General features: G+C 36.8%; 1 protein-coding gene across 1 annotated transcript; it reads left to right on the top strand.

Moving 5' to 3' along the window:
• The first annotated feature begins 5,054 nt into the window (after positions 1-5,054).
• LOC123530701 (uncharacterized) lies at positions 5,055-9,634 on the top strand. The gene is made up of 3 exons (XM_045311454.2): positions 5,055-5,313; positions 6,766-7,182; positions 7,683-9,634. Exons 1-3 carry the CDS (start codon positions 5,148-5,150, stop codon positions 8,534-8,536), a joined length of 1,437 nt encoding a protein of 478 aa, XP_045167389.2. The 5' UTR covers positions 5,055-5,147; the 3' UTR covers positions 8,537-9,634.
• Positions 9,635-12,579: the final 2,945 nt, after the last annotated feature.

Below are 12,579 nucleotides of genomic sequence, written 5' to 3'. Positions count from 1 at the left end.
AGCTTTTCCACTCAAGCGAACATTTCCTCCCATCTTTACCAAAATTCAACAAAAATTTTTTTGCCAATAAGGCTCGGCCAAGTTCGAAAAATTCCAAATCGGGCCAAGGGACTTCGGAAAAAGGCCCTTGAATACCCAAAAAACTCAGATTTCTTTCGAGTTTTTCCCCCAAAAAGGGGCCCTTTACATAGACTAGTAGTATAGGCTCTTTTTTGGGTCAAGAAAGCGCAGCACAGTGGATTAAGTAAACAATTATAAAAACGACTATTTAGATGATTTGGCAGTTTTGGGAACGGTTTTCTCAAAGCACCCGTTTTAAATAATTTTGTACAAATACAGTTTCCAATATAGCTTCATGACTTGTTTAGAAATAGGTTGAAGAATTTGTGAAAAAATAGTGTATAACAAATTAAAAGCTCAGGAGGTGCATTAAAAACTTAAGATGACACTGAGCCAACAGGGGAAAAGGGAATTTAGAGCAAACAACAAAACTAGACAAGGTGAAAATGAAATCTTGCATTTATTTGTAACTTTCCATTACCCCGATAAATTTTAAAAAGGATGGGCATCATTTAAGTTGGGCAGTACCACTTTTTTACGGATTCAAAGGAATTTTACTGATAATTTTCTGACTGAATAGCTAACAGGCAAACAGATCACCGCTTAGATGGCAGCTGATCTTGGCTGCCTGGCCCCCAGAGACCAGAAGGTTTTATGCTGCTAAAAACAGGATTGAGGAATTAGAAACTAGGTTAAATCTTCTTGAGTAACTTTACACTCAGCCGGAAAAAATTAAAGGCATTCTGTACATTTTATTTGATAAGATTATAATAATTTTTTCATTAAAACAAATTAATTTTTTAAATCAGTGTAACTTCATTTAAACAAGATTTAAATTCAATTTTTTTGATTTTGTTTAAATTATAAGTTATCGGAAAATTGTTTTTTTATATAATGACTTTTAGTACAGAGTTAACCGTAACTTTTACCTGCTTAAACCTTTTAACGCGATGTTAAATCGCTTCAGGGGCCCCATTGTAACTGGGCAATATAGTTTTATCGTTAGACTTTCAAGTTTACCTTCCATTTTTCTTTTTTTTAAATTTGTGTTTAATTTTTTTTGATATTTGTATTACGTCTTTTCAGAATGTTGATTTCATATTAAAAAATAAAGTCTTTTAAATTTTTTTTGTTTTTTTTTTCATATCAAGAAGATTTTGCCGCTGCAAGTTCAAGAGGAAAAGGGGCAGGGCCCACAAGTCTGGGGGTCTTGAGTTTGACTTTAAGGCGGGGGTATGCACCATGACAGTAACCACAGTTCAAAAAGGGGGGACAGTTCGTTTTTGAATTTACGAAAATAAAGTTTTTTTTTTTTAGGGCCCTTTTAAGGTTTTTAAAAAAAAGGGTTTGTAGATGCCCGAAAAAGTAAGCCAAACAAATTGACGAAATAACAGGTACCCTAGTATTATTTTATTGGCCCATTTACTTAACGATTGTGTCGCTTTAAATCTGAAAAAAAAATTATTGAAAACTTCATATTGTGATTTTAATATAAACCTCGAACATTGCCTGATCAGTTGGGTCAAAGAGCTATAAAAATAAATCTATACTTCTTTGGTTGGGTGTAATTTAAAATATTTAAAGCAGACATGATCAGATACGAAAATTAATGAAGTTAGCTTTTAGGTTTCGCAATGTATAAATGTTGGTCTTATACATATATTCTCATATTTTTGCTATATTTTCGTTTTCAATAGATATATTCTTGCTTAATAAATGAAAGTTAAGGAGAGTGTCTGTGTTAAAAAATGCGATCATTAAGGCACCATTTTTAATGATGCCAGTATTGATCATTGACAGTTATGCCTCTCTTTGAAAAAGAAAAGTATTTTCCTTAGTTTGTTAACCAGTCTGTAAGTCAGTATGTACATGTGCTGTCGATAAGAAGGGAAGTCTTGCATCTACGGATTTCAAACAGCCTAGGATAATTTTGGAGGACTGTAGTTTCGGAGGTCAGTTGGTCAAAGGTCAATGTCAAATTGACCACGAGGTAGAAAATAGTTTCCAAGCAATAGTTTTAAACACTTGAACCTGTGGTCATTGAATTTCATAGGGTGATTGCCCTTGGTCAGTAGACAACCCTTGGTCAGTTGGTAAAGTTGAGGCCGAAAACAGTTACAGGAGAATGATTGGACCATCAGAATTCTGAGTGGCCTCCGTGATCGAGTGGTTCAGGTCGCTGACTTCAAATCATTTTCCCTTCACAGATTTGGGTTCGAGCCTAGCTCGGGGCGTTGAATTTGTCATTTGAAGAAGCCATCCAGCCGGCTTGCAGAAGGTTGCTGGGTCTACTAAGGTGCCTGCTCGTGATGAAGTAATGCACGAAGGGGCACATTAAAAAGCTGGAAAGTCGCCATTTGACTTATAATTGTCGGTGTGACGTTAATCCCAACAAAAACAAAAAAGAAATCAAACTAAGTAGGGTGATTGCATGTATTCAGTTGTTTAAGATGTCAATAGGTCAAAGGTCATACTCGCAGGGACCATTTGTCTCTGCTGATCAATTACTTTGAAATACTATTAAACTGTACTATTTCATTGACAGTGATTACCGGTAACTGTCCTTTTGTGTCAATGTCCAATTCTTCTGTATTTGTATATTTTTAAGAGTTGCTAACTGTTTATTAAACATGCACACAGATTTCTTATGTCAGGACACAATGAATTATTTTGTCAACAATTATGTGAAAATTGAACCAGCCCGACCAGTGTCTCTGATTTCACGTCAGATCGCTGAGCATTTGATTGTTTTTGCTTTAATTATTTTAAAAAAGATGTACTTTATGTATTGTGAAAATCCTGGTTATCATTTTTGTGCTTATACATTTAAGTAAAGCTCATGTGTAACTACCTTTTGTTTCTGTTAAGATTTCTACAGTTAATGATATTTATTATGAAAATATATAAAATGATAAATTTAACTGGTGTGTCGTCATATTTTACTGTCACCTATTTATTTGGAGCTGGTGAATTTTCTCAGTATGGAGTAAAGTTCTTAGATACTAAACTGAGATCTAGATAAGATTCCACAGTGTAGGTAGATGCCCTTTTGTACAGTAAACATTATACACTTATTGCGTGACTTGCCAGTCAATAGTAAAAAAAAACATGCTCTCAGTCCGAACAGTCAGTAAGTGCTTTATTACATCACGTTAGAAATAGATTTTCAATTTTTTTCCCTGTAACTTTTGACTTTAGCCCAGCAAAACTCAGTGTTGAACTATAGACCGATCAGTTGCACACACTTTTGTTTAAGGTGAAATATACATTTCATTGAATACTTTTTCTGTGTTTTTTTTAACATGCACCGGATCTTGACGTAGCTTTGACCTGGATAAAATTATCCAGCTTTGACAGATAAATGCATTAATTATATACCTACGAATTTTCTGTTTGAAACATAGCCTATATTACACCAATGCAAAACCTGGTATTCAACTCTCATCAGATATGGAAAATACTCTATGGTGGAACTAGATCTACGTGTTTTAGTTGCGAAGCTCCATGCGTCAAAAAGTTAGAGTTTTCAGCCTGGTTTTGACTGACGTAACAGTAGATAAAAGTATATTTATATGATAGAATGATTATTAAAGCAGTAACTTGATCTGCAGTGATGCATTCGGATCCGGTGGATTTTGCCAGACCGTATTATACATGAAGCAAGCGCCTGCGGATTCAGGCCTGTCAAAATCCACAGCCGAATACAGCATCGCAGATCAAGGGCCTGTAGTAACTACCCTATTTTATTGACTATCACACATTCAATTTACATATAAATATTTTACTTTTTTCTTACTTTTATTCATCCGCCAAAGGAAAATGGCCGTATACGCTGGAATGATGTTGACAGAATGTCAAGTATCCAGTACGCACCATTTTTTTACACTTTTTTGGGGCGGTATTGAATTATTCAGGAACATTTTGGGTGCTAGTCTAAATCTGGTGAACTCTTTAAACACGTAGTTATGTTAGGCTATTAAACACGTTTTATGGAATTAAATTTCGTAGCACGAGGATATGGAAATGAAATGCAGAACACTTTTATTTTTCAAAAATCTAAATTTTCGGTCACCTTTCAAGATATTTGCCGCAGTTTTACAAACTTACGAAAATTGTATTGTCATATTTGATTATTATATTATTATTATATGATAAACGATTTTGCACCATTTGAATGATTAAATGTCCGTAAGCTAAGTAATTTTACGATTGGCGGCCAACTTTAATTTCAGCCGCCATGTTTTGTTTCGTTTATTGCTTCGTCATGCAATATCTAAAATATTATTTGCTATAACAATCACTGTAACTTACGAAACGTCCGTAAGTTAATCGATTTTATACCCCACCCCCTCCCATTTTTGTCAGTTATCCGATGTCATAACTCTATTTGTTCTGCACAAGTAATGGATGGATCAGAGGTAGAGGACGAATGACTGGGTTTATTACGATGAAAATTCGCATCGATTTGGAGGGCAAACTCTTAGTTTGCTAGTTTTGTTTCTACTGAATTACCGAGCACCAGCAAAGTCTCATCCACATGGCGTGTGGAAGGTCGCAGCTTCCACCAAGGTTGTGGAATATAAGAGCATGTGGCAGAATCCGTTTATTTTATAAAAAAAAGTGCGGTCACAAATGGAAATTGGGGCCAGATCTACTAAAAGCCGTGACGGTCATAATGTCCGTGACGGTTTAATCACAGACTGTCACGGGTTTGGGCGTATTTCCCTTAATTCATCACCTATTTTAAATTTATCAGAGGTATAGACATCATGATCAGAGAGTTCTGACTAAGCGACAGTTTTAGAGATTCAGTACCCATTCTTCAGAAATATTTTCCGTTATCTCTCAACTAAATTTTGTTCTGAAGTAAAATTGTGTATTATATATGTACATGTCGTCGACAAACTATTGCGCACAAAACCACTTGCCGATTTCGCAAACTACACGATATTAAACAAAAGGTTAAAATGGCACACTTAAGTGTGCACGATAGCAAGACTTGAAAATGTTGATATCAAATCGGTTTTACATAATTTAGTTGAGACATCAGTGACTGAATAATTGGTCATTAACACACAGAGAATAAAATGCACGTAAGCCGCTCAAGTTCTGCATTTAGCTCGACTGTTGTTCAGAATCATGGCGGAATTAACTACCCACTGCGCCAGGAGATACACAGAAGTGTCAGTCAGCAGTTCATGTATAACTATGGACCCCATCCGGCAATACGCAACCCAGTTTTCATACCAGAAGGTAAGTGTACACCAGACAAAGGCGTAACTGATGATTTTGTTTATAATTGAAAGATGCTGTAATACGTTCGAGGTTTTCAAAACACGGTTGTGTTTCGCACCGGCATATTTTAAAAATGTAAGTCTCTCTCTCTCTCTCTCTCTCTCTCTCCCTCTCTTTTCGGGGTTTTCTCTAATTCTTTCCCACTGGTCAGATAGCTCTATGTTTGTACCAGATTAAGATGAATTAGGCGCCCTGAATGGTGCCTTTGCATTTACAGCGTTTTGAACATATTTATCATGAAAAAGGCATTATATAAATCTTTTTACAGTATATACCAGATGTCAATTTACAAGTACGTGATATCTAAAGCTTTTGAGAAGTTTCATTACAATTTTGTCGTGTACATCCCAGAGCTGTCTCTACTTACACTTTTGAATGAAAATAATGTCTTTGCAAATAATATCAAGTGTTCTTAGGATGATTTCTATGTCGAAGTTTTGGATAAATGCAGGAAGATTTAGTCACTAGGCCCCATGTGTACAAAAACATTTTCAGTCTCAGCTGAGTTTGATAATGAAACACAATTAAATTTTGTCATTTATATCTAATTTGTATGTTTAAACTTAAATGTTAAGTAAGTAATTATTTTCAGTCTCAGTTGGAATTTAATAGACCCTATTGACGTTCTAGTAAAATATACTATCGAACTCAGCTGAGACCGAAAACTGTTTTGTGAATATGGGGCCATGGCTAAGTAAAAAGTAGTTGTATAGACAAATAATCTTTGGCGATAGTATCATCCGTAACCATTGGGTCTTGCTCATTGTTTTTTTCTTTCATTATAATACTACACATTTCAATACCACAACTTGGGACATTCTTATAAATCTTTGGTTTAATGTGCAAACATTTAGCATATTTCTAACGTATTTTGTTGATTCATCATATGCTGGTGACTGAAATTTGCATTTGTGTCTAAGATATTCAAGATATTCAAATATACTTTTTCCTATCATGTCGAGACAACATTGTAGGACTATCGTACTTGCAATTCCACTCATGATGATATTATAATATACAAATATGTTTCTGCAACTATTTTGTTTGTCGAGTTTAACGTCACACCGTCACAATTATTGGTTATAACTTATACCGACTGTCAATCGTTTGATGGTGGAGGAAGACCCCAGGTGCACCTCTGGGCATTGTTTCAGGTTAGGGAAGGCACCTTGGTAGATCAATGAACTTGCGTAAGGCAGGTGGATGGCTTCTTCGCACGAAAGAATTCTACACCCGAAGTAAGTTTCAAACCCAAATTGGCGAGGGGCAAGTGATTTTAAGTAGAAATTTTAACCGGTGGGCACCCGAATCCTGCTCTTTTACAGCATAGAACAACACAATTATGTAGATTAACTTGTAACAATATGTGTAAAATTATAACATTATGCACTAATTCCGTTTCCTTTAAAGCCATCGAATATCAGCCACGGGCGATAGGTTATGGACCGACGATCACCCGACCTAATCCAGAACTTGAAGCTGGAGGCTATGGTCATCCAAATGAAGGATACGTACAAAACGAACCTATTACACCCGTTATCATGAGAGGCCAAGGAAAGTCTAGAACTGACGAAGAAGGGCAAGCAAAAAGCGCTGACGAAACAGAAGAAGCAAAGAACCACAGAATGAAAATTCCAGTATTCACCATTTTAAAACGAATTTTCTCTGCGTTGCTGATTATTGGGGACGTCTTCATAGATTGGACGTCCTTCGCTGATGTGATAATGGGAACGACTTCTGACAAGGCGAATGAAAAGTTTGCTTTCTCTTTTCCAAAACGAGATGAAGTAATAGCTTTAATAAACAACAGCAGATCAAAGAGCATGGGTGAGTTTCAAGATTAACATCTATACACGTAGAATAATTGTTTGCCCTCTCGTGATTCAGATTATTCGTAAATACCGTTCTGCAAAAATAAACAATAGCTTGATTCTCTTATTTACGAAAATTTCGGAACAAATAAACTTCCAAGTATTTCATTTACATGAAAGGAGTAAGTTTGGCTTCACCAAAGCGGAACTAGTTTACAAGTTGCGTCCTTTGCCACAGCCAGTAACAAAATTAAGCCATAACGGGATGTTAATGTCCCGAAAGAGACTAAAAATACATAAATTTCAAAGTTAAAAACTTTTCAAATTTCGAAATTTCCAATCCATTCTGCCTAGGTTAAAAATAGCATGATCCAGATCTTTGAACGTGTAAGAAGATGCTATAAGGTTTCGGAATGACATCTTCTAATATTTCGAAATGAGGAAAGGATTTGATATTTGTGACAATGTTAATCACTAAATTCGTCATTAAAATAAATATGTATTTTATGTTTGCAGAATGCAGTTTTCCGAAATATAACACCTATTATCTTACGTTTTCCTACGGCATTTTCGTACTGCTCGGCACATTGTTCACGATTGTCAAATTGCTGAACATCATTGGAGAAACCGTACGTGAAATTGGAGAAAGGGACCAGAAACAAAAGAGGAAAAGAAAGAAATCGGGAGAAAAGAAATTGAAGTCTGTTGGGTTTCAAATACTTCACGGCTGGATGGAAACGTTTCTAGCGCTTCTCTTCGAAGATCTTCCACAGAACTTAACATTAATGCTGTACTCGTGGACATGTAAAGGTAAAGCCTTAAATTCATCCAAAGTATTCGTTTCAATGATTGGCTCTTCTGTGAAAAACATGGTTCGAAAATCAACATGTAAGCAGAAAAGTGCGTGCGCCTGCTGTCTTTACAGGTATGACTGCGGTTGCTTGAATTTCACGTGTTGCTCATTAATTTGCTGTTCGTGCCTAAAAGCGGCTCAAAATTTTTATCCCGACGGGAGCTTAATTGCATATGGCAACATGATGCCTATCGAAGATGTAGAGGACGATTGCATATGTTGTAAATGCGTTAACCTTGAGTGGGGATATGAAATGAATTTTCCTCCCTTATGCTCTTGTGGCCGTTGTATCTGTATCAGACAGATGGGTTGCTTTATGAATGAGTTTGAAGAGAGTGCGTGCTGTAAGCTGGACTGTTACGGCTGTTGTGGGAAGAGAATTGACAAAGATCCGGTATGGGTAGAGAAATATATCACTCGAATGCAAATGGGTAACATTGTCATAATTATCGTGTATTATTTTAAAGACACTTTAATTAACTTTATTTTTCGCATCTTCGCCGGCTTAATATTTTGAAGCGGGCAATGTGTCATGCATTTGATGTTTTCTACAGACAATTCCTTCATTGTATACAATTTAAATGTATATTTTTGACATATACACGGAAGCACCAAAGTACTTACTATGACATATATGAGCCATGTCATGAGAAAACCAACATAATGGGTTTGTGACCAGCATGGATCCAGACCAGCCTGCGCATCCGCGTAGTCTGGTCAGGATCCATGCTGTTCGCTAACTGTTTCTATAATTGCAAGATGCTTTGAAAGCGAACAGCATGGATCCTGACCAGACTGCGCGCAAAGCCATTATGTTGGTTTTCTCATGGCGCGGCTCATATACTCAGATCTATCTTATGATCACAATGTATGAATTGATTTTCGTGGATAGACGCTTTTTAATTTGCATTGCTTCAACATTAGTTCAATCAACAATTGTATATAGTTTTTATTAGTCGATAACAGTGACTATTTTTCCACTGCACTTATATTCTAATATACTATCATTTTTAGGGACAAAACACTTTTTAGTTCATAAATTTAGTGAACATTCGAAAGGCGGTGGCATCGGGATTAAACTATTAAAGATGTCAACAAAATATCTCGGAAGAAACATGATGTTGTACTATTTCATTATTGTAAGGAGTCAGTAGGAATATAATTATAAACAATAAAAGGAGGTGTCTGCCACCTTAATTAGCTGTATTCCATTTGGGTTCATGATGTATGTTTTCAAACAAACTTCTAGTATTTGTTTAACCATCACAGTATCAGTTTTTAAGTGTCGTGTGGCGGCCGTAAAATGCCACTCCACCCTCAACGTTTTATATTTTCCTTTTTCTTTGGAGCTAGGGAATCTATTCAACATATCTGTAAAACAGAGTTCCGCTTAAGCTGGCGCTATGGGCGTGAGTGGTGTTGAACATCCTATTACCTCTCGTAAACAAATTCAGACTCCATCTAACTGAGTCCGCACAATTTTGTTTGAATGGTTGTTGTATATGTTATATTTATGTCAAATGTTTGCTTCGTCCATTATTGTTATTTGATCATGTAACTGCAGTGTACACATTGATTATAATTTCATAATTATATTAAATACAATAACAGTAAAATAAGTTTTGTTTTGGGTTATAAAAGGTGCAAGTTTGGCTGGTACATTGTCTCCATTATCGTAAACGTACGAGGATTATTCAAATATGAATGCATCTAAGCACATAAATATGTATCCTTGATAGATTTCAATGAAAATTTTATTTGGCCCCTCGAAGTATTCACCACTAACAGATATGCAAATTTTCAGTCTTCTAATACAATCCTTGAAGGCATTTGAAGGAATATTGCAGAACCGATGTGTTTGCGCTGCACAAATTTTCGACCAGAAGGGTATTTTTTGAGCCTTGGGAACAACAAAAAAAGCCACACGGGGCAAGGTCAGGCGAATAAGGAGGGTGAGGGAGCACAACAACATTTTCCTTCTCAGAAAGTCTTGTACAATAGACGCCTTGTGGGATGACGCATTGTCATGTAGCAATCTGACATTGGCCATACCAGTTGCGGGTCTTCGATTTTTGAAATATTTCTTCAGCTTTTGAAGAACTTTAGTCTTTTAAAACTTCGCATTTACGGATTTGCCTTTAGGTACAGCAACCTGAATGGCAGGACCCCGAGTTGTGAAGAATATGGCATACATTTACCTTCTTGACACTCACGGTCCACTTTGCAATGCATGGTCTTTTGCCAGACTTTGTTGCCCATATTTTGTTCTGAATCTTTCGTTTGGGCTCAAAAAAGTGAACCTATGTCTCGTCACCACGGACAAAATTTGCGAAAGACCGTGCATTGTAATTTGGAAACTGTTTAAGCAACAATTATGCGCATTGCACGCGTGCCTTTTTCTGCTCATCTGTCAACAGATGGGGAATCTATCTAGCACAGATCTTTCTCATTTTCAAATTACGTTTCAGAATTGTATGAGCTGCTCCTAATGAGATGCCAACCATACTAGCTATTTGCCTAGCGGTGTATCTTGCATCAGTAGCAACTATTTCTTTCACTCTAGCAACCATCTTGGCAGACGTTGCTGTTTTCGGCCGACGGCCATGTGGTGCATCTTCTGTTGAAACTAACCCACATTTGAATTTCTTAAATAACAAATAACTGTCGAAAAAGACATTTCATTATGCCCATAAACGGAACATATTTCATCAAAAATGTCTTTACACCCATATGCCAAGAATACAACAACTCTTAATATAGGACCGTATTTCAACGGCGTACACTGACCTTCTTCCAACCATTTTTGTATTAGTATACACGAGTAGGCAATGTTTAGCGAGCAATAGATACAGCTAAAGCAATCTGACTAAAGTACATCTCCTATTACGCTACGCATAGGATCTGAAAACGACCTATTCATTGCCTCGTTCTGACGGCCCTTTCACTAGCCAATCAGAGCCTAGCTTACAACATCTTGCAAATCTACCTGTAGCATTGACTTTTGATATTTACAATTCTTATATCGTAATGTATCAGATAGCCGGTTAGCTCAGTCGGTAGGCCACTTGCTTTGTAAGCGAAGGTTCCCGGGTTCGAGTCCTAGAATAACTGCATATTTTTCTTACTCTTTGACAATCGAACAAGTCGTCTGATTGGATAACATAAAAATAGCAATAATGGAAATCCAAAATATACAGAAGACGAATGTGAATGGGTCGTTCTCAGATCTTCGTTTAGAAGATCAAGTACTTCAGTCAGATTGCAGCTAAAGTGAACGGATTTTAATGGGTGTGGTCTCAATGTAAAGCTAACATGTTTATCTACCCAATAATCTTAATTTCCTCGTGATTTTCGCATTATTGAGCGAGATAACGTTCTAGGTGCATTCATATTTGAACAATCCTCGTATGATGTGTAATCAGTCTAGATAACGCTATCATGCATTTAATGTAACGGGACTCCTGTTTAACATTTGTATATGTACATCATAGATAAATCAAACCCAAGGTATCATACAAGTGGCTAAATTATGAACAATTAGTACAATATTCACATCAACTTAGATAAGTACCACTCACTGGATACTTCTTTTTACGAGTTTCGAGCAAACATTTGGATATCAGATGTTTCGAAGTTTTATCCATCCCAGTATCATTTAGGTAAGAGCCAATATGCATCAGCAAATTGGCTGGCTTACATAAATTAATTCGACTGTTGGCGGGACTTGAAGGTTTGACGGGGCCAGCTGGTGGCGATTTAAGGGGTGAGTGGGGTGTTGGTGGGTTTGAATGGGATAAGTTGGTGGGGGCGAGTTGGTGGAGTTGAATGGGGTGAGCTGGCGGGGTTAAATAGGGTGAGCTGGCGGTGTTTAATGGGGATAGCTAGCACGGATGAATTGGGAGAGCCTGCGGGGTTTAAAGGGGCTGCGTGGCTGTAAAAACGATTTACAAACAAAAGGCATAACATCTGACATTATACCCAACAAAAGTTTTTCAGAAAAGTAACAACAGTAAGACACTATAAACAACTAGGTTCAATCATAGGACGATTCAAAATTAGATTAGATTTGAGCCGTGCCATGAGAAAACCAACATAGTGGGTTTGCGACCAGCATGGATCCAGACCAGCCTGCGCATCCGCGCAGTCTGGTCAGGATCCATACTGTTCGCTAATAGTATCTCTAATACCAATATGCTTTGAAAGCGAACAACATGGATCCTGACCAGAGTGCGCGGATGCGCAGGCTGGTCTGGATCCATGCTGGTCGCAAAGCCACTATGTTGGTTTTCTCATGGCACGGCTCTTTATTTCCTCCAATAATGGAGAGCATAACGTATATACACGAACAACATCTGCACAAAAATATACATACAAAAGAACAATTATTTACACAATTATTTCAAATAAAAAAAACCCAAAAACATTTATCATTCATGGGCTGACTAAAGTGAAAATCGAAAATAAACGAAATCAAAAGTGAAACACCACGAATACCAGGTGCTTTGAGAAAAAAAGTATTACAAGTTTACGAGTTTATGCATTTCCTATTTAACAGCAGTT

The sequence above is a fragment of the Mercenaria mercenaria genome, chromosome 11, assembly GCF_021730395.1.
Source record: "Mercenaria mercenaria strain notata chromosome 11, MADL_Memer_1, whole genome shotgun sequence".
Taxonomy (NCBI): domain Eukaryota; kingdom Metazoa; phylum Mollusca; class Bivalvia; order Venerida; family Veneridae; genus Mercenaria; species Mercenaria mercenaria.
The sequence above is the reverse complement of the archived record's forward strand: the minus strand, read 5'-3'. Positions and strand labels throughout refer to the sequence as shown.